The 23,090-nt window shown below is 43.1% G+C and overlaps 1 protein-coding gene across 1 annotated transcript in view; it reads right to left on the reverse strand.

The window, feature by feature from the left end:
* Positions 1-23,090, reverse strand: part of KSR2 (kinase suppressor of ras 2) — a 239,082-nt gene that overhangs the window by 92,531 nt on the left and 123,461 nt on the right. Inside the window, exons 6-9 of the mRNA XM_054996749.1 lie at positions 13,570-13,639; positions 7,331-7,414; positions 6,017-6,084; positions 244-362 (exon numbers count right to left, since the gene is read on the reverse strand). Coding sequence (XP_054852724.1) covers positions 244-362; positions 6,017-6,084; positions 7,331-7,414; positions 13,570-13,639 — 341 coding nt within the window. The remainder of the gene's footprint in view (positions 1-243; positions 363-6,016; positions 6,085-7,330; positions 7,415-13,569; positions 13,640-23,090) is intronic.

Raw genomic sequence — 23,090 nt, forward strand, 5'->3', positions numbered from 1 at the left:
CAGTATTGTCTATTGACTGACAGCAGTTCTTCAGCAGCTCTGGCAGAGAAGTTTGTTTCTCAGCAACTATTATCTGAGATCCTTGGAACAGGATATGTTAGAGATCAGAACCGGCAACCTTTCAAGTGCAAAGCATGTGCTCTACCACGCACAACCATTCCCCTGTGGTGCATGTTCTCCTGCATTTCTTCCAAGAATAAATCAGAGTGGAAATTCCAGAGAAGTCGCTTTCCAACATCTCACCTTGTTGATTTTGTTGGTTTTGGGAAGGGTCTGGCTTATATGCAGGTCTGAGTATCTGGGAGGCTTCCGCAATGGGTTGTTAATATCACATGGCACAGATTCTGTCCGCACTAATCTTGCTGGATCAAAAAAGAGAAAGAAAAATAAAGAACGAGGAAAGATCAAAGCTTTAATACATAGCACATGTACTCTGTCCACAAGTTTAAAGGATACTTCCCAGAGTCCTAATCACTCAAATCCAAATTAGTACCCAAACTCCTATTCCCTCTATGTGAACCTAAGAATGCTACCACCCTGTCAGATCTTAGTCCATTTAGCCAACTCTGAATAGCAGTAGCTCTCCAAGTTCTCAGGCAGGGGGTCTTTCCCAACATTGCTCTTATAGAGCCTTTTAACTGGAGATATCAGAGACCAAAGCTCAGACATTCTACATACAACACCTGTGTTCTACTGCTTAGTGATTCCCCCTTCTCCCCTCTGACTGGTCCGACTGCTATCTAAGACTCAAACAGTTTCAGCTGTAGCTGAATTCTTATTTCCAACACCTTCATTAGCCAATCAAAAATGGACATGTTTGCCAGCCAATGTACCACCACCAAACTTTAGCAACGACCTTCATACATATTAATGCAGACTTGAACCCAGACCTTTTTTGCACGGGCGATTTTTGCCGGTTTTGGCTCCATGCCTCTTTGGGTTTTCTTCTGAATTCCGGCCGCTTAACTCCTTCAGATTTCAATTTGGTCTTTCAAGACTTCTCTTCCAAATTTTCTGCAAAAAGTGCAGGTGGAAAATTCGAAAGAGAACCTGTTATGACCCCCTGTCTGTCATGTAGTTAGATTTTGCCTTTAATCCTTTTCTTTTTGCCCCCTCTGCGTAGATTGCTGCCACCAGGAATTATATTCCAAAATAGTTTAAATTTCCCCTTTAATAATGTGCCCAAGCATCAGGCTTCTTCGTGGGTCTATGTGGCCCTGAGGATAGGAATGGAATATGGGAATAACTGATACTCTGGGATGAAAAAAACAAACAAAATAAACTTTTATTTTGTTAAGAAAGCGTATCGGTTTCATACTGTTAATTAAGCTTGATTGTTTCAAAGATAGCTATCAGTTCTTAAAGTTTCTCTTCATAGACTCAGTCACACAGATATATATATATATATATAATTTTCCCTCTCAGGCTCACACACAGTTTGCATGTTTCAAATAGAATGAACATCTAGTCTCACAGACACACAGAGTTCAGGCTTCCACACAGGTTGCCTGCTTTACCCAGACTCAATATTTCTCTCTCAGAAATATATAGACACTCTCAGGCTGCACACAGGTTTCCTGCTTTGCCCAGACTGAACTTTTTCTCTCTGCTCAGTGACTAAAAGCTGTAGTTCACTCCACCTACACTCTCAGTCATCAACCAATCATCTCACTCACTCATCCCTCTTCTTTCACCCCAACTCTTAATCTGTATCACACCAAACATTTAAAGACACACACACACACACAAAATCATTTCAGAACCCTTGAAACACCACATAGAAATCTGAAAGAGGAGTTAAGCATCCAGAATTCGGAAGAAAACCCAAAGAAGTATGGGGCCAGAAGTGGCAAAAATCACCCGTGCAAAAAAAGGCCCCACACTGGAAAAGCAAGAGAAACCCATCTCTTTTATCAGCCTTCAGGGCTAGTTTCACACTGTACTGTGGGCTGGTTTAATTCACAAGGGCAATCTGTTCCAGAGAAAGGCACACATCCTGAACTGTGTCCACTGTGCATGTAATACTTCAGATCATTTTCTTCCAATATGTATTTCTTTGCCCTTTTATTGACATGGACCCGAATTCCCTTTACCATTTGGTCATCACAAACTGAGTTGAATTAGATCCATTTGTAATATTTTACAGTCTGTTACGGCCTTAACGGTCCGGAAACGAGTTGGTGCCATTAAGCTCACTGGCTGCCCTTTCCAGATGGTGAATTAATATACTGAATGGTCAGGTCACGATGCAAAGCTTTTGGACAGCTCCAGTCTCCATTCTGACAACTGACTGTTGGTAGTATTCTTCTGTTCCCTGGTTTTTTTGATCTGCTACCAATTTATTAATTTTGCAGCCATCTCTCTTGCCACTCTATCACTTAAGGCCTTCAAGACAGCTTACAAATAAGTTTGGACAAATAAGTTCAAATAGGGATACACAGCAAGAATTGTGCTCCTCCACTGATGATACCAGAGGCACCTGTGAATGCCTTGGCCACAGCAGCAGCACAGCAGGAGATAATTGTCTGGAGTGCAGCGTGGGGGGCGAGAGTTAGACCTGTTCCTGCTCCATAGCTCTTTCCTGCAGACAGCAGACTTGATGGCATTTAGAATCCCAACAGGAGGGGGCTTGATGGATTTGCTCTCCCGTCCTTGTTCATGTCAGGGGCAGCTCAGTTCCATGTCAGGACCTCGTTCCTTGTCTCCCCGACTATTTGCTTTTCTGCCAACTCTCAAAAAATGCCTACAAATGACATTCCCAGTCAAAAGCTTGTGAGTGAATGTTTTCAGTGTGAAAAATGGATTTAAAGAGCTCCAAAATAGTCTCCGAAAGACTCCCTAAGTCCTCACCTTTTCTACACTATTTTGTTCAATCTTGCTACTTACTACTGCCCTTCTCAGTAGTTTTTTGGTGGCATTTTTAAATAAAAAGAGGGCTCCTCTTGCTGCCACCTAAGTGATCTAGTCAATCAGACATCACAATGTGATCGAGTTATTTAGATTTATTTACACGGTAACACCAAAAAGGCAAATCAGAGCAACAGTAATCATTCACACGAAAAACAATTGGAAGCATTTCCCAAATTATTTTCCTTCTCTTTATTAAGAGTTGTTTAGGGTTTTCTTCTTGCATAGAAAGATGTTCATTATCGTTTACAATGCATGCTGCTGTTTAAAAATTGGATTTAAAAAATAATAATAATCTATTTGGGGCTGATTTGACTTGTAGTCATGTTCCTGGAGACCTGGTAGAAATTGTCATAACAAGAAAAAACAAAACCTGTTTTCTCTTGCAACTGAAAGGAGCTCAGTATAAAGTGACTTTTCATTGGTAAATGGCCCCTGTAAGATTAGGATGTTTTGTACACAGATTCATAAGTGCAGGAAATGTTCACTGGACCAAGCAGGCTTTCTACATCTTTGTTGGCAATGTAATTATGCTCAAAATTACTGGTTTCAAGTATCAGCAATTATCACACAAATAGTTGAAATTCCTATCAGATTAGACTCAAGGACTGGTTTATTAAATCCAGTAGGAAAAAAAATACATTTTCTGGAACCATTAGATTAGTTATTGGGAGCTTGTTAATTGCTTCTAAAATAGCATGTGCAAGATACTGGCAGTTGCCAAATGATCCCTATGATCAAAGACTGGTTTATCAAAGCCCTGGAGATTGCTGCAATGGACAAACTCACAGATAGAATTCACAGCAGCCTCATTTCTCTGCCTTCGGTTCTGGAAGAATTGACTCCATTTACTTCTTATTGGAATAATAATTGTAATTATATTCTCATTGATAGAAATCTCTTTCTGTAATGTTAGCTTATTATAAGTTAAAAATAAAAATGCTAAAGAAAAAGGAAAACAGACTCTGCAACTCAGGAACTATTCAGCAAACCACTATCTTTTCGGCCAGTTTGTTGTTCTGAAAAGTGGATGGAAAGGCTGGGATCGTTTTTGCACCAGTGACACTCTGGCTGATTATATTCCTCCTGTGGCCCAACCTTGCCTCATCTCTGGACATCAAGGCCCCCCAAAAGAGAGACTGTGAATGGGTCTGCTGATGATAGGTACCTCTGTCGTATTTGGTGGTTTGCTGTTGTTATTATTGTCTCCTACTGTCAGCTGTTTTGGGTCTACACTGAGTGGAGACCCCAGTAAAAGTGCCCAAATAAATAAATAAATAAATAAATAAATAAATAAATAAATAAATAAATAAATAAATAAATAAATAAATAAAGCTGCCCTCAGGCAAATGCCAGCCATTTCTGAGGTCACCTGAGCTTCTCGTTACATTTTTAATCCTGCCACTAAAGATATCTCATTATATGCAATAAGCAACTAATTAAAAGTGTTTAACGACAAAAAAGTATTCCCAGTGAAGGTTGTATTTAGCAAACAAAAAGTGGTAGGTTCATTAGAGCAAAGTGAAATTCATATTTCTGAAGACTGAATTTGCAAGCCTCCTCCTGGTAATTAAAAACCTTCTCAACTTTTCACATAGGAACATTTAATGAAAAAGTAAAGACATTCCTAGTGTGAAAGAATTCTTCTGGGACGCATGAATCTTCCTATATATGAAGGGTTCACCAGCAGGGAATGAAGCACAGATCTTAGCAACAGCACTGCGAATCTAAACATCCAAATGCCTCGCATTGCCCCTCTATACAAGCAAGAGAAGACACATAATGGAGTTAGAGCCCTTAAGGTTGCCAAGCGACCAGGGGGAAAAAAACAGCCTGGCTTGCTCCTCTCCTTTTAACAGAAATTTTATCTGCAGAAATCAGCAAGTTAAGCTTCTCATGACATGGTAACGATTTTTTGCATCTACAGCCATAATTGATCTTGCCACAGTCACTGATGTTTAAGATACATCCAGACTAGACTACTGCAAATTACTCTACATGGGACTGGCTTTGAAGACTGTCCAGAAACTACAGCTGGCTTAAAAACTACAGCAATCAAATTATCTAAAGACAACTATATGGATCAGATTCTATATCAACTTCATTGGCTGAGCATTAGTTTTTGCTCCTTTGCTCTGTAGCAACAGCAAACAACACAATTTTGCAAAGATTTTTCAGTGAAGGTAGTTCAGGATCTTCTATAAGAAAGATGAACTACAATTGGAGCAAATAACTGTATGTCATGAACTAGCTACGCAGAAGGTCTTTCTCTGTGTCCTCATCCATCTTGCCTCACTAGAAAGAGGGGACTAAAAAAGAAATTTCTCTGCAAGTCTTAGATGACTGAGAGGAATTAGTGCTGTATCAAAGACAGCAACCTCCATCTTTTTTTTTTTTTTGCATGTATTTACATGTTCCAAGTAAGGTGCTTGGAAAGACATCTTTGCCTGAGATCTTGGAAAGATAGATGGACGCAGGGCTTTTTTTCAGCAGGAACACAGTGGAACAGAGTTCCGGCACCTCTTGAAAATGGTCATATGGCTGGTGGCCCCGCCCCCTGATCTCCAGACAGAGGGGAGATTAGATTGCCCTCTGCGCAGCAGCGCGGAGGGCAATCTAAACTCCCCTCTGTCTGGAGATCAGGGGGCGGGGCCACCAGCCATGTGACCATTTTCGCCAAGGGTGATTTAAACTTTAAAAAACTCCCCCCCTTGTTCCAGCTGACCCAAAGTGACATTACTGTGCGGTCCTGAGTTCCACCACCTCTTTTCCCAGAAAAAAAGCCCTGGATGGACCAAAGATCTGAGCTGGTATAAGCAGCTTCACACATTCACATGCCTTTCTATTATCCCTGCCCCTTTGTGCTTGTTGAACAGAACACAGGAAGCCAGAGCAAGTTTAACAATGCGTAATACTGTCTGTGTAGTGCCCTATGCATCTCTAAAAGTAAAAAGCTATTGTTTTTAGAGGTGTATGAAACAGAAGCTGAAAGTGTCAATGAAAGCTCAAAATTCAAAGCAAGGGCTTGGAACGGCTATAAAATCCTATGTATCTGCAAAAGGCTGCTCTCCTCCTCTGAAGACTTCACAAATGAAGCAGCTGATCTTACCTCCACGGTGGATGATCAGAAGGTGACACGGTGGGGCCTCTTTGGTACATTTGTTGTGGCACTTTAGCCTAAGAGAAAGTGAGACCAAAAAAAAAAAGGTGTCCATCACAGGCAGCAAGGAAGAGATGCATTCCGCTTGTGGGCTAGCTGACAAGAAGAGAAACGTGGGCTCTGCTCATCCATGCATGGCTCAGAACATGATGTGGCAACCTGCCATCTAATCCTAGGGCCTTTTCACACATTACAGAGCACCCGAGTTGGATCTGGGGTCGCCACCTTGTGTAAGACATAACACAATCTCACACGGATTGCGGGTTCTCCTCAATTACTGCATGTGCAGTGCCCAATTAGGAACAAGACCAGGTGCACGCAGAGAAGAAGCTTCACCCCCCCCTCCCTCAATCCACAGGTATCCCAAGTAGCCCCTCCGGAACTGTGGATAACACCCCAGCCAGAGGCTTTCTATAGAATCTCATGGCTCCTGAACAGTCCTGAACCACACACATGCAGAATGAGATGGTGAAATAGACTGTAGCACATTCAAATGAATGTGGAGGGGGGGAGGATGTGTGAAATTTCTGAAACTTCCCCTCCTGGTTCAATGGATATGGCTGGCAAGCACAGGAAGCGATGCTCTTGAGCATGCTCAGCAGTTCACCGTGCTTATCCACAGAGCTGTTCTGTTCCCCAGTAAACCCCTCCATTCACACCCGTTTGCTTGAGAAAGGAGGAGTGGCAGCAGAAAGGGCTTTATGGTGGCCAACTCAATACAAACTCAGGCCAAACTCTGGATGAGGTTTGGTTTTGGCTTTTACTAGGGGGCAGGATTTCTGAACTGGAACCTAACCCTTTGCTAATCCCCCCAAGGCTCTCACTTATGTGCTTCAAATGTTCTCAAAGGGTGAGCCCTTGGCAGTGAAAATAAGGGCAAAAGCGACGTCATCCTTAGCTCAAATGAAGGCCAGGATTTACATCTGTGGAAAGGACCAGAATTTAGCGCACTCGCTCGTTTTTTCCTGTGGCACCCAGTACACAACACTGATCACTCTGACTCTGTAAGAACTTCCATATCCCATTTGCTCAAGGAGTGGGCTGAACCTACATAAATCTCCCCCCCCCCCCGCCCTTGTTTGAAAGCCGGCAGGAAAATGCCACCCAGCACATTCAACTCCTCAGCTGCAATGGGCCTTTGGAATCATAAAGGAAAGTGCAAAGAACCAGATGTGCGAGATCAAGGAAAACCAGAAGTTCAACCGTTGTTGTTTGCCTTAATTAGGGGAAGTCAAAACTGCTAGACCTAAATAAAAGACCTACTTGCAGTTTTTACATTTCAGTCCAAACAACATCCCTTTTCCGCAGACGGTGCATGTCTGAGACATCCAATACTTGGTAGAAAACCTGCAGTAAGAGAGACAGAGAAAGAAATTGACCTCTGTTAAGCAAAAGCCCTTCGGTCCAGAACAGGAGCACCGGTCCTTCAGTAAATCTGATTGCTCTCTGCTCCCCAGCCCTCAATCCCTGGTCCCTGAGACCTGAAGCACTGGAATTGCTTAACAATTCCAGTTTAGAAGCCTGAATAAACCCATTATGCAGGTTCCTTGCAGCTGCTCTGTGACTTCAGAGGGAATTTTGAACACGTGCAATACACTAGGAATTAGGAAAGGTGACCCTAAAAAAGTTCTAATCCCTCTCTTAGTTCAAAAGTCTACATACACAGGGAACAAGGACTATCTGCAGTGGGAATAAGGGATTTTTGTTGTTGTTTAGATCGATAGTCTGCCCTATTCTATTAAATCCTCAAACATGGCATATTTCCTCTTTCTCCTACCAGAGGCTATGGGACACAGGACTGGTTCTACTGGGATTTCCCTGGATATGTTGAGTGAGAAGCCCTCCCAAACGGCAATGGATGCAGTTGTTGTTGCCTTTTGGCTTCTTCTCTACTTTCTAGCCGAGAGAGTAAAAACTGAATAAAATGGCCAGGAACAAAGAAAATGCACACAGGTGCTTCTTCCACATCAAAAAAATCACCCTAGTGGAGCTCTTTCTCTCTGCAGCCATCCTTGAAGGGGGGTCGTTACAGCAGAATCCAGGCAAACCAGGCAGTGATCAAGAGCAGAAATTGCAGAAATTGCCGAAGTAGAAGGGCAGGGGAAGGAAGAAGTATTTAATCCACCACCCATTTAAAAAAAAATCAAATTCTTACTTCTTGTCTTCTGCAGGGGAAAAGATACATATATTTGGTATTATTTCCCTTGCAGAGAGAAATATAGTAATGTATTTATGGGGTTGGTGGGAGAAGAATCTAAGTTCAGGAAAATGAACTACACTCCTCCCCATGTACAGCTATCTGCATACAGTTTGGAGGCCTCTTTCCCCACGGCTGCAGGAGTCAAGGCAAAAAAGAATAATTGGTTTTAGGTGGGCAGCCATGTTGGTCTGCAGTAGAACAGGATTCGAAGCCAGTGGCACCTTAAGAGAAATCTTGTTGGTCATTAAGGTGTCACTGGAAACGAATAAATGAGAAACACGCATTCCCCAAATCTGTCAAACCATTTTATTTAGAAAATATAAATACTGTGGCTGAATCTACACGCCGTGTCACATGGCGCGATGATGTCAGAAATCACACCAGGAAGATGCTATCGTTCCGACAGTTTAGTGCTATGTCGGGACGTGTGGATTCAGCCTGTGTCTCCAGAGACCTGCTCGAGGCAGCTGACAACTAAAACAATAAAACTAAACCATTACAGCAAAACCATTAAGAACAAAACAAAGGCAAGCAAAGCCATAAAAACAGCATAAAGACCCATAGCCTGAAATGATATAGACAAAAGAGTCTTCAGGCCAGAAGCAGGCCATAAAATGGCTAGTAGAGTTCGAAATCCCTTAGTTGGAAACCTGGGTAAAAAGGTTTTAGCTTGGTCCCCAAAGGAAAGAAAGGCAGGAGTTTCGGGGGGGGGGGGATTCCAAAAATGAGGTACCACCCCTGAAAAAGCCCAGTCTCTGGTCACCATGCTTCTCACCTCTGCAGGTGAGTTTCCAGAGAACAGGTCTTCAGCACAGGATCTTAACTGGACAATATGGGCGGAGGTGGTCCTTTAAGTGCCCCGTCCTGAGGCCGTTTAGGGCCTTAAAGGTAAGAACCTGCACTTTGAATTGTTCCTGGACACAGGCAGGCAGCTGATGCTGAAGTGCAACACACGTACCTCCGGAGTGAGCAATGTCCTGCAGAAGTGCTTTTGCCTATCAAGGCCTCATTCACCTGAGCAGTCCGGACCACTGGAGCTGCCTGCATGTTACCTCCCCCCACCCCCTGCACCTGTCCCTGAGATCCTGCCTGTCCCCATTTCTTCCAGGGAATGCAATGGAGCACAGACAGGAGGAGGAGTGCTCACACAAAACATATTCAAGGTCGGCAGGTTACAGATAACATACAGTGGTTTTATCAACAGTAGCTGCATCCTTATCTGAAGTGACATCAGAATTGAAATAGTGTTATAAGGAGCACTTTCCAATCTAAAGCCGGAGGAGATGGCTGAACATGTGCACGCAGGCGCTCTTCAACTTATCAGCAATCAGCAGGGTTGGGTGAGAGATTTTAACACAGCAAATTACATCGCCTAAGCAGAAGCCAGAGAAATATTTCCCACCAATCTTCTTTTCCCTGACTGTATTGAGCATGATTTTAGGAAGTAATCTCCGTCTTGATTGATGTCAGTTCTGGAAGGGAAGCCATTGGACAGTCTAAAACAATTTGGTTGGGCAGTGGTTAGAGTGTCAGTCTAGGATCTGGGAGTCCCAGGTTCGAATCTTCACTCTGCCATGGAAAGCTGCTGGTTGACTTAGAGCCTTGGCTAACACACACTCAACCAAACCTACTTCACAGATTTGCTGTGAGGATAAAATGGAGATGCAGAGAATGATGTAAGCTGCTTTGGGTCCCCATTGGACAGAAAGGGGGGGGCATAAATGAAGTAAAACAAACAAACAAGGAACATGCATATTAAGTATGTTCAGCAATTGGAGTGAGGGGTAAGAACATAAGGCCTGCTAGATCAGTCCAAAGGTTTATGAGGTCTAGCATTCTGTTTTTCACAGTGACTGAAAAGTCCACAAGGAGGGAATGACGGCCTCTATTTAATGAGATCACTCCCCACCAGTGACTAATGTTTGGGGGTGCACTGCCTCTGAACATGGAGGTTTCATCTGACCATTGTGGCTAACTGACAGACCTATTTATTATCCATGAGTACATCTATTTGTTTGTTAAATTAAAACATTTTTATCCTGTCTTTTAGGCCTCAAGGCCTAAAAACCAACTTTGAAAACAAAATGTATATCTAAAACAGCAATTAAAACTCACAGAAAAGGAGCATCAGTAAGAGAACGCCAAACAAAACACAAAAAATCTTCACTCCTGGTGGAAGAGCAACATTCAAGTACAGTGGCCCCTTGTCAGGCTCTCTCTCAGCAGGGTCTGATCTTGGGGCATCTGCTGCCACCAGCCTTGGTCCTTCTGAAGGAGGATCAAACTTCAGAACTAGGGAAGGAGGGGAGTTAGCCAGTACTCTTCTCCCTTTCTCTTCTGCCAGATACCTCTCCCTCAACCATTCCTGAGAGCGTTGGCCCTTCCTCCCCACACCAGCTCCCTCCCTCCTACTTGTTGCTCCCTCAATACGGAGCTGCAATCCTGTACCCTTCAGCTGGGTTGCCTCCTCACATAGATTCCCACATGGTTCTACTGGCAGATCCCAGCTGGCCGTACACATGGGAGGGCAGGGAGATGCAGCCCAGCCAATTGGCAGTGCCAATTGGCAGTGCCCCGCCTGTTATTGCTGGCTGCTCTGCTGCTCACCGGAGCATTCCTGGGGCCTGGTTTTCAGGGGTTTCCTGTTGCCCTCTCTTTGCCCCCTCCACAGCTTCCCCGCGAAGTAAGGGGGCTGCTGCTTGAAAGGAGGCACATCTTGCTGCTGTGAGTGAGTGCAGGGCTGGCATGCCCAGCTCTGGACATGCCTTAAAGACCAATGCGATTTCCAGGACACGAGCTTTCAAAGCTCCCTTTGTTAGATACAAGCGAGAATGGAGATAATGATAGATGAGGACAAATGAATCTCCCTGGGCAGGGAATTCCATAATTTTGGCGGCATGAACAACAAGGTCCTTTCTCAAACTGCCACCTGTATAGCCTGAGAGATGGGAGCACATGACCCCACCCCCAAATATGACCATAATGGGAGTAGGTAGTCCTTAAGGTATGCTGGTCTCAAGCCATACAGGGGTTTAATAGGCAATACCAGCACCAATGATTGGGCCCAGAAGCAAATTGGGAGCAAGTGTAGAAGGAACAAGGCTGGAAGGATATGGTCCCTACAGCCCACACCAGTCAGAATTCTCTTCACGGCATTCTCTACCAATTGTAGTTTCTGAGTACTCTTCAAGGGCAGCCCCCTGTACAGTGTATTGTAGCAATCTAATCTAGGTGTTACCAGAGTATTCACTGCAGCGGCAAGATCTTTTTTACTTAGAAGGGCTGCAGCTGGCTCACCAACCAAAGCTGGCAGAACGAGCTCCTGGCCAACGTTCCCACCCGCTTATCTAACAGCAGGCCCATGTACTGCAGCACTCCAAAGCTACGGATCTGCTCCTTTAGGGGGAGTGCGACCCCAACCTAAACATACTCATTTCCTTTAATGCTCTCCAACAGTGCCATCCTAAGCAGAGTTACTCCCTTCTAAGTCAACTGATATCAACAGGCTTACAAAGGTGTAATTCTTCTTTAGACGGCACTGTAAGCTATCTGGCATCCCTAGATCTCATGGCAACGAATTTCATATGTTAACCATGTATCATCTGAAGAATCTCTTCTTTCTGAAGATCCTAGACCTACCATTCCTCAGTTTCACTGAGTGAGTCCATCTTCTAGGATTATGGAAGCGGGATGGGCAAGTGCTATTCTGTTTTAGCCCAACTACTGATCATCTTCTAGGATGGCAATTGTTTTGTCAAGGCATGTAGCATTTTGTGCCGCAAATGGGAAGTTGGTTGCTCAACTTTTGAGCGCAACCACCCCACCATCAGCCTGCTTCTGCTTGGCCAGAGTTTCGTCATTGCCCGGACTGAACTATGCTCGCAGCAAGCAGATGTAAAGGGCAAAAGAACCCCAACTCACGAACATGAGCTTAAGAAGTAGAATCCCGATGCTTTTAGCCCCTCTTTACAGGGGTTCATAGCAGGCCACGTATATTAGAGCACAGCTAAATGAGACAGTAAAAGATCTGTAATCTATTTTCCCATTTTAAAAAAAACGTTAAACAGCTGCTGCCAGTGGCTGAAGGCAACGCAGATCAGGAACCATGGCGCTGGGGGATGGGTCCATGCTCAAGCAGATTGCTTTGGAGTGGTGCTATAGAAATAGCCTAAATAAATAAAAGTTGTTTTTCCCAATTTAATTCACCCACCTACACATATGCATATCCTGGAGCTATTTGCCCTGCGGGGGAAAAACAAGCAGGCCCCATAAAGTTACCCTCCTCCGGCGCTTGGCTGCAATCCAAATCACACACACACCATGGCTATTAACTTATAAAAATGTAAGAGATCCATTAATGGATGCCCTGCTGTCAGGTCTGGTCCATCCCACCTCTACACAGCGCTGTCACTGATTAAGACCTCTTAGCATGACTGCAGGGGACCGGCCTCCACTTCCCACAATCTCTTGCAGCCTGTTTACTTTCCAGCTGAATGTCCGAACAGATCCTCACCAGGGCCCACAACAACAACAATAACAACATTCGATTTATATACCGCCCTTCAGGACAACTTAATGCCACACTCAGAGCGGTTTATGAAGTGTGTTATTATTATCCTCATAACAATCACCCTGTGAGGTGGGTGAAGCTGAGAGAGCTCTGAGAAGCTGTGACTGACCCAAGGTCACCCAGCTGGCTTCAAGTGGAGCAATGGGGAATCAAACCGGGTTCTCCAGATTAGAGTCCTGCCGCTCTTAACCACTTCACCAAACTGGCTCAGGCCAATCCTCCTGCTCTTAACTTCTCCCTCATTCCTTGACACAGTTCCAAGTTTCACCCTGGATGACAAATCTTAACCATTAAGCTTTTTGTGCTTTGGTGTCAATTCTGTGACTTTTAGTGAGGGGTCCTGATGGGCCGTTTACAAAGTACAGTTTCCAACCTGTGTTAGATGTAATGCAATCACACATGTATTGTGAGTTCTCCTCAACTCCTGAGTGTGTGGTGCTTGATTAGGATCAGGCAATGACAAATGTGGAGAAGTAGTTTCGGCCTCCCCTTGCCTCAGTGCCATTTCCTAGCTTGAAACAGAGCCGGAGATTGCTGTTCGGCCTCTTGGAGAAACCCATGTGTATCGCAGGGAACACGGGATTTCCAACAAATAGTACCCCCTGAGCATTGCCTGAAGCCTGTTGTATACATAAGCAAAGCAAAAAGCCATGTTACAGGTCCTTCCCCGAGCTACAGTGCTTCTCAAAACTTTTTTTTTTTAAAACACAGCCTGGTTATTCACCATCTTACCTATGTTTGATTGAGTTTCCAAGATCTCTTCGAGGAATTTGCGGGGACCAGCGAGGTACCGAGAGTGTATCTGCAAAACAGCAATGGAAGGAAAAGTGATTAATGACCAGGGGAGGAAATTCAGACCTCTCCACCACAAAGGTGCTGGCTGAATATGTGCCAATGATGCCATCATGCCTCTGAGGAAGGATTATGGTTTAGTGACAGAGCACAGGCTTTTCATACAGAAAGTCCAACGTTCCACCCTAGCTGTCTCCTATTAAAGTATCTCCAGAAGTTGGTGTTGGAAAAGACCTTTCTCTTCCTGAGACTCTGGAGAGCCAGTCAGAGTACAAAATACTGTACGAAACAGATGAACAGTCTGACTCATAAAATGAATTTGTATACTCCATGTTTAGTGTTACAAACATTCCAAAACATTTCAAACTTACTGAACAACAAACAAGTCAGGTAGAAATTACACTTTTAAAAAAACATAGTAGGAATAAAAGGAACCGTTCAATGGTTTTATACAGGAAATAACTTTACAGAATGTTAATCAGAGACAGGTAAGTTTTATTTTGAAGGATGAAACTGCAGCTGGGATGTCGTGGGGGTGGAAGCATGAGAATGTTATAGCACTGGAAGCAAAAAAACAACACCGAACAGCATTTTTAATAATCAAATGCAAATATCATCAGGGACAACAGAGACGAAAGCTGGCTGATCAAAGATAAAATCAGTACTGCCACAAAGGGTTGAATAATAATTTTTGATATATGTATATGATATTAAAGAAGAATTATCAAATACACAGAGGATGTTTCTCTGCTAGACGTTTTTTACTGCAGACACCTTGCCTCACTCATTTTCTCCTGAAAATCCAAATGATGATTCAAACCATTATATTCCTGTGGTTTCCCTGATACGATCCTGCTTTTCCTCCAAGTGCCAATTTATCACAACATTTTAACCTTCCACCACAGCTGTAAGGCATTCTTTTTGGGTATGAATTGACTGTACCAATACTGGCTGATTCCGCACACGTTGGAGAATGCACTTTCAATGCACTTTATCAATCATTTGAGGTGGATTTTTTGTTCCGCACACAAAAAAATCCGTTCCAAATGATCTATAAAGAGGATTGGAAGTGCATTATCCAACATGTGTGGAATTACAGTCTCACCTGGGGCAGAGGAGAAGCAGGTGAAATTGTTAGTGACTACCTCTCTTGCTACCGTCCCTTTGAAACAAGCAGCAGAGACACCCCCCCCCCCAATACATAAGTCTGGTGAGACTGAGCAAGTTTGTCAATTTCAGGGGACTCCTCTGGACCCCAGTAGGGAAAAGAAGAACATTGTCAATTTCACAGCGCTGGAAGGGTATGAGAATATAGAGTAGGATATATACAGGATATAGAAGCAAAGTGGTGCAATACTAGTTAGAGTATCAGACTAAGACCTGGGAGATCCAAGTTTGAAACTCTGCCCTGCTATGGAAGTTTATTGGGTGACATTGGGCCAATCACATTCTCTCAGCATAATTGACCTCACAGGGTAGTTGTGAGGATAAAATGGAAGAGACAAGAATGATATCTGCTGCTGTGGGCCCCATTGGAGAGAAAGGTGGGGTATAAATGAAGGACTGGCATGCACAGAAATATGTATTTAAAACACACACACAGAGTCGTATGAGTTAAGACAGAGTCTTATGTGTTAACATTGTTTTAATTTGCAGGATTTGAGTCCAGTGGCACCTTAGAGACCAACAACATTTTCAGGGTATGAACTTTCAAGAGTCAGAGCTCTTTTTTTCAGATACCAAAGGGAGCTCTGACTCTCGAAACCTCATACCCTGAAAATTTTGTTGGTCTCTAAGGTGCCACCAAACTCAATTTCTGCTGTTCTACTTCACACCAACACGACTATCTAGCTGAAACTGTTTAATCCAGTTTTATTCACTAATAGTTGTATTATTCATATTGTTGTTATTATTAATGGTATAACCTGCACTGAGTTTCAGTAAGAAAGGTGGACTATAAATGAATAAGCGTCCAAGCTCTGCTCACGACCTGAGTTCGATCCTGGCAGAAGCTGGGTTCAGGTAGCTGGCTCAAGGTTGACTCAGCCTTCCATCCTTCCGAGGTCGGTAAAATGAGTCCCCAGTTTCCTGGGGGTAATGTGTAGATGACTGGGGAAGGCAACGGCAAACCACCCCGTAAAAAGTCTGCCAAGAAAACGTCATGATGTGACGTCCCCCTCGTGGGTCAGTAATGACTCGGTGCTTGCCTTTACCTTTTCAAAATATATATACAAACACACACAGGTTTTTATCTCTGCAAAAAAAAGGGAGGCTTTTTCTGACCAGAGCCAGAAAGTAAAAAACCAAACAACCAGTAAAAGAGTGCCAGTTTTACGCTGCTTTAAATGAATGGATAAAGGGAATGGGTAGAGCAGAGGTGCCTTCTCTTGTTATGGGCTACTTTCTCCCATTTGAACAAGATAATACACAAATAAACTGGAAAGAGTTTAAGTAAGAATTTTATGTGTTCCAAATATTAAAAAGTGATCTAAAACACCATGCAGGGCTAGTGTTAGTTGTTTTTATGTCTGGAATAATGTTAACTTTCACTCAAATCTCTTTTCAGACACTCTTGCTGGCTCACTTCAGACTAGAGCCTGCCACTGAATACACAGTGACAAGAACCAGTACACTGCAATTTGGAAGCCTAGTGCATCTCCCTTAGAATATCTCATTGTTTAACTTTGGCCCCACAGAGACTCTTGGTAGTATTTCGACTTGATAACTGCAGAATTGGATTTTTTTTTTTTACTTCATCACAGCACAATCTCTTTATGTCCAGTTGCTTGACATTTATTCCTACCTGCTCTGCTTCAGGCCAATTTAGCTTTCCATGAATTTTTGCAGGTCTCCTCTTATTAAAATAAATAAATACATTGTGCGCCCTAGAGAATGGCTCATGGAAAGGCTATTTGGGTGTTGCTAGGGGCATCAGCTCTATGGAAAGCAGAAGCTCTTGGTACCAACAGAAAAAACAATAAGATTCTCCGAGTCCAAAATGCCATCTGGCAGGGATATAAGTCAGGGCCACTGAAATCTGACTACCTCCAGCCACCAAGCAGACTCCAGCAGCCACCCCAGGGTTTACTAAGTATACCTTTCAATCCTTCTGCAAACAGACTCCTGAGTTTTTTCTTATATAGGTTGTGAATGCTTCTGTTTGCTTTCATATCCTATTTTAATAATACAGTTGGAGGTGTTTTTAATTGCGTGCCATTTCAGAAGGTTACATTTGCATGTTGCTTCCTGTGCAGAACCAACACTCTTCCTTTACAGCTTAGGAACAACTCAGGAGCATTTCTTCCCACAGATGCTCAACGAGTTTCACCAAACAGGTTTGCGAGAGCAAATGAATTCTCTTGCTTGATTAGGATGTTCAGCCCAGTTCTCTCTGTCTCCAACCAGAGACAGCCAGATACCCCTGATACGATAGGACAAGCTGGGGGCCACAAGGAATCACTGGGGAGGGGGGCAATTTGGAAATGCACTCCCTCAGTGATTTGATCGTGCAAATTTCCTCTCCCCACTCCTTAACCAAGTCTCAGCTGCTTTCGACATTCTGCACCCCCAAAAGTATGCTCAGTCCTCATTTTTTGTTCTTCTTCTTCTGATTAATTCACACTGTTCTATTTTCTCTGCATACAATGGGAATCCCCGAAGCCTCTTCATATGTCTCTTAGTGGCACTATTGGGCTGCTTTCATGATTTGCATGAGTTACTCAAGATATAATGATAAATAAAGATGCCTTCCCCTGTGGGTAATGCTTCTGAGCATAGCAGGCCTCAACAAATTTTCTTCGGCTTTAGGAACCACTCCAAAAATTTAGGAGCCAGACTTATTTTTCAGCCTTCAGGATTTTATATTTTAATGACCATACTTTCCCATTATTGCTACCACAAAACCTAATCCTAAACTTTTCAGTTTCTTATTTTTTAAGCTATAACAAAAGTTCTGTAGCATATACACCAATTAGTTGTCATCCCACCAAAAAGCTAACAGCTAACTTTCATCTAAATAAGCTTTGTTCTTCTAGTAATGACTGATAAATGTATTAGGCACCACAGTGAAATTTCTAGGTGCCACAGTGCCCTGACATCTGGGATTTGTTGAGCCCTGAGTATGGAGTTTTTTTCTTTGCCATCTTGGCTAATAGCCATGGATAAACCAATCGTTCTCAGACTGGTTTGATACTACATAAGCTTGGGAACTGGGAACAGCATTTCCTAAGAGACTTTGCTAAACATTCACCTACCAGGGTGAAATCTCAGAACAAAATGTTGCATTATAGTACGTTTTTAATGACCAATATAGCACAATGGACATAGTATACATCTTTTTGAGCATGAACGATACATGTGTTCTAAGGCCCATTTGGGTCTGGTCTTCACATCTAGCATAATCTCAGGAATGATCTTCTGGAGAGAAACTTGGCAAGGCTAACTGCTAGGTTCTAGACTGCTTAGGTAGGGTTTTAGATTGTCTTGCTGGGTTCTATACTCCATCTCTGAAGTTTCAATAAAGAATCAACAATACTTGCCTTTATCTCCACTAAGGGATCTATGTTTTGAAACTGGAAGTCAGAAGTTAAAAGCAAGGTTATCTGATGACAGCCACAGAAGAAGGCTGGTCCATACAAACACAAGGAGCCTTTCTAATTTTCAACAACGGTGTTTAGCTCATCGCTAAATCACATTATACGAATGAGCTACACGCATCTCCCCCCTCGTCCTTTGTGAACCAAACACATGGGCAATTACAGTTACTTACCTAAAGTTAAATTAAAACCTCCACTTTATCATCTGCGATTTATTTCCACTAACTTTCAGCTGGCCTCAATTAAATCCCGCTATTTTATGAAGTGGGGGGAGAGAGAGAGGAAGGCTGAGGCATTTAATTACTTTCTTTAACATGCTCATCACCCAAAATTATTACTAAAGCGTATCAGGGATTGTAACCTCCAAACAAAGCAGTGAGAGACCCTTTGTGATTTGCAGGTAATTATTTTCATTACGGGGATGATGGATGAAGGATCTATTAACAATAGTCCCACTGTTTGCTGTGGAGTGCCAGGAGATGGAGGGGACTGAAATACTGCAGAGAAAAGAACCCTGATGGGTTTAGAGATTTTCCAGCTAATTTGTGGCTCTCCTTTCTAATCCAAGAGAAACGGAACTGCTGACATTTCCTCCAAAATGGAAAATCAAAAGGCTGTCATTCTCACCCTCCTTCAACCTCTAGAAACAATAATGCACAGAATGTTCCAACAGGCTTCCAATCTTGCCCAGGCAATGGGGAAACCCTTTGAACAGCAAGTGCATAAATGTCAGATGTTCAGGCATGCGGCTGATTTGCTCACATTTATCATAAAGTGGGAGAAGATGAAGCCTGTTTGCAGACTTTAAAACATCTGAACACCTTTAGGTTTATTACCAATGGATTTTCCACAATTCCAACAGAAGGATATCATTACGTGCTCACCACTTCCTTAGCAGTATGAAGTTATCCCCCGCAACATGATTAGGTCCAGTTGTCTTAGGAAGAGAGCACGAAAGACTTAGGAAGTCTACCTAACGTTTATGCACAAATGGACAACAAGGGCAAAAAGGAATGCAGACACTCCTATGAGGCAGCCGATCTGCAACGACGTATTAAATCCCCAAGGCAAGACCTTGCAGTTCAAAGTGCTTCACCTTAAGTCAGCTCTCTCTCTTTCCAAGTTCAGAATGAACAACTTGCTGAGTCCACCTCCTGCCAACATATCTCTGCAAGAGGGGTATCACCTTCTCAACTCTACTGGTATCTCATTCAAAAACACAAAGATCCCAAACTTATAGGAGGCCACCTCTTAACCATCAGTGTTTCTGCTTCGACATAAACCAAGCCCCACCTTCTCCAAGCTTAGGAGATTGTATCCTATCAATTAGCTTCCAATGACAGAATACAAACACATGATCCTGCAATATTAAACAACAATCTGTCAAAAAAAGTTACAGCAGCTGTAACTGGGATAATATTACTGTTAATAATAATGATCAAAACTGTGCTTATAACTGCTCTTCTAGACGGATAATGGGACATGCCCTTCTCACCCCATCACAGGAGACAGGGAGCCCATCCTCCTCGTCCCGCCCCCCCCCCTCACAGGAGAGAGGCAGGAAAATGACACCTGCCTTACGCGTCCCCCACACCACGAAGAAAGATCTGGTAACTGTAACTATTAAATAATTAATATAATAATGGAGAAAGATCTGGTTCCGATAGCTCCTTAAAGACCAACTAGATTTCCAAGGTATGAGCTTTTGACACTCAAAGCTCCCTTCATCAGATATGAAGAGTGGAAAAGGAAGGAGTCTTTATAATCCAGGTAAAGGTATTAGTTACTATGAACGGTCTCTCTTATACCACCTCTTTGTTGATCTCTTGCTCTGAATGTTGACATAGTTTGGCTCTTTAATTGTAAAAATTGCTGACCACTGCTCCAACCCCTGATTCTCTGTACTTTCCTTCCAATGCCCCTTATGCCTTCAAGATCTTTGCGACTCCCTAACTCACCTGTTACCTGGTGAAAGAACCAAAAGCCAGACTGACTGAGAAAGTAGAACTTCACCAGCCTCATCTCATCTCATCTCATCTCATCTCATCTCATCTCATCTCATCTCATCTCATCTCATCTCATCTCATCTCATCTATGGAAGGGTAACTATCAGAAGGAGAGGTGGGGAAGCATGAACACATGCGCCAGGCATCTCCAGAGCTGCCACATTCAAAATGGTCACAGACTGTTCTTATTTTCAGTTGTCTGTCCACAGGAATTACAAAACTTGTTACACCAGGCCCACTTCCAATATTTTTAAAAAGTGTTGGAAGGGACAAAGAGAGAAAGAAGGTGCCAAGAGATTTCTATTCATTTCTGCTGCAATATGACCAACATGGCTACTTCTCCAGAATTATTAATATAAAAGTTTTTTTCATATGGGCTTCAATGGGATATGGATTGCAAATATGATGCATTATACCCTTTTGTCACTTTGAAAACTGACTTGGTTATATAAGATAAGGCGGCACTGTAATGGCCTTACTGATCTTTTTCTATCCCTATGTTTAAAATGATGACATAACAAGAGGTTAGTATTGACAACGTTTTCTCAACGTAGCCCTAGATGCCAAGATGTTCAAGCCGTATCACCCCCCAATTGGCCAGATTTAAAATATGTCAAGCATCTGGTGGGCCACATCTCCATGGACCACTGGAGTAACCAAGATCTGGTTAGTATGTTTGACTAGGATCTGGAAGAGCCAAGTTCAAATCCCCACCCTGCCATGGAAGCTTGCTGGGTGACCTTGAGCCAGTCGCACATATTCAGCCTAACCTACCTCACAGGGCTATTGTGAGAATACAATGGAGCAGAGAATTATGTAAGCTGCCTTGGGTCCCCATTGTGGAGAAAGGCGGGATATAAATGAAGTAAACAAACAAACAAAAAGCTGAAGAGGCACCATGGGGGTACTTTCCTTTTCAGAAAGTAGCCCCACTAGCTGAAAGTTGGAGGCTGCAATCCCATGCATACTTAATGCACAGCTCAAGGCACCTACAATCTCCTTTTAGCTTGGAGGGATGTTCGTTACTGTAAAAAGTAAGTTAATTTTTAAAAATTTAATCATAGCTCTCTTCCAACGCAAGCAAAGAGTATCACAAAGGCCATGAGTGTATTTAGTCTCACAAACCATGGTTTATAAACCATGGTTTGATCTATCACCCTCCCCTCCCCCAGCCATGAAATTTAAATGCAGACGAGTCAACATACTGAGGTACGTTGGCTTGTATCAAACCACTATTTCAGAATAGGATTTGTAGCTGGTTTGTGACCCACAAGTTGTACTAACTGTGGACTGTTATGATGCCTCACTGCACAAACCAGGGTTTGTTGAATAGCACTGACCTTAATGGCCTACTGGCCACAGAGAAGGCAGTACACACGGAAGTCGATAAGCATTATAATACCACATGTGCCCATGTAGCAGAGAAAAGGCATGCCTGCTCTTAACTAATGTGCATGCATTTTATTCAAACTCATCCAAAAATATATGGGTGGGTATTGTTGTTGATGATATCATAGGTGCTATCCAATCAGTGCCCTTGAGAATCACATTTTTAAAAGTTCTGAATCATGCTGGCATGGCTGGAAGGGGCATTCAGATTTTACCAGGTATTTTCTGAGGACCGGAAAACCTTTTCTGCCAGTGACATCCATTTACTCCCTCATCCCAAAACAGGCATGTCCACATCTCTGAAAATGTCTTGCTTGTGCAAGAATTCAGGAGACATTTTCCATTCTCATCATTACCGTGAATCTTGAAAACAACTGTATTCACAAAGCACTTTGCGGTCCATTGTGCTTTCATCCACACAAAAGGCCATGGATCCTTATTACCCATTAATCCCCACAAGGAAGGAAAATGCTGCTGCGGGCAAATGAGCCTTAGAACAGCCACAAAGATTGCGGGTCTGCTTTCTCTGTCACAAATGGTGAGCTTCCAGAGAGCACTTGGTGGCATTTGGCTCTACCTGCTTTTGGCAAGTATCCTGAGACCCTTACATGTTTATTGCTTGGAACCTGCTTTTATGACACTAACTTCGGAGCAATTCAGATGTGCTTTAACTCCAAGCCTTTCCATGCATGCAGATTTGTCAGCATTAGACATTGGCAGCAGATTAATGGTTATGCTCAGAGGTAACTAATTGCCCATGGAAAAAGAAAGGGTTGGCATGATACTGTTTCATCCAGAAAGAACCAGTTGCATCAGTCTCCTTTCCGGGATGCAGAGGAAAGTTAAACTTTTTCTGCTTGAACAAGTGATGCATGCCTTGCCAGCCACCACTGACTCGTTGGCAATTATTCAGATTGGAGCTCATACATGTTATCTATCAGTTCGGAAACTTTTCCTGGGCGATGTACCGAGCACGCAATCTATTTTAAAGCAAAAGTCTGCATCAAACCATTATATTTTGAGGCAGGATGTCCCTTGTTATCAACGAGCCCATTTCGTATTTCTTCCATGGGCATTTACCCAAATATAAGCAGAGTCAATGTGGAGCAGCGATTAGAAAGGTAGTTTTGGGGATTGATTACGTGCAACAGTGGAGTTCTTGGAGTAGTCTCCAGGCATTTCATTTTGCTCTCAAAAGCAGCAACTAGGGGGGAATGGGATCCAACATGGATTGGGGCTGCAGTTGTGGGAACAGGGGTTCAATTATTCTGCTTCTGCCATTTCTGTGATCAAAAAATGCCATCCTCTGAAAGGCACAATATGAGTGCCTGTCTCTCCCCTCCAACTAAGTATTAAAAGCAGCCAGGAGGTGGAAGCATTTCTGATCAGGACAATGTCATAGGGTAAAGAGTTCAATCCTGCCCTTCCCTAGCACCTCAGACCTAGCCCAGAGTCCTCTCCCTTTTGGGAG

Source organism: Eublepharis macularius, chromosome 13 (genome assembly GCF_028583425.1).
Source record: "Eublepharis macularius isolate TG4126 chromosome 13, MPM_Emac_v1.0, whole genome shotgun sequence".
Lineage (NCBI taxonomy): Eukaryota > Metazoa > Chordata > Lepidosauria > Squamata > Eublepharidae > Eublepharis > Eublepharis macularius.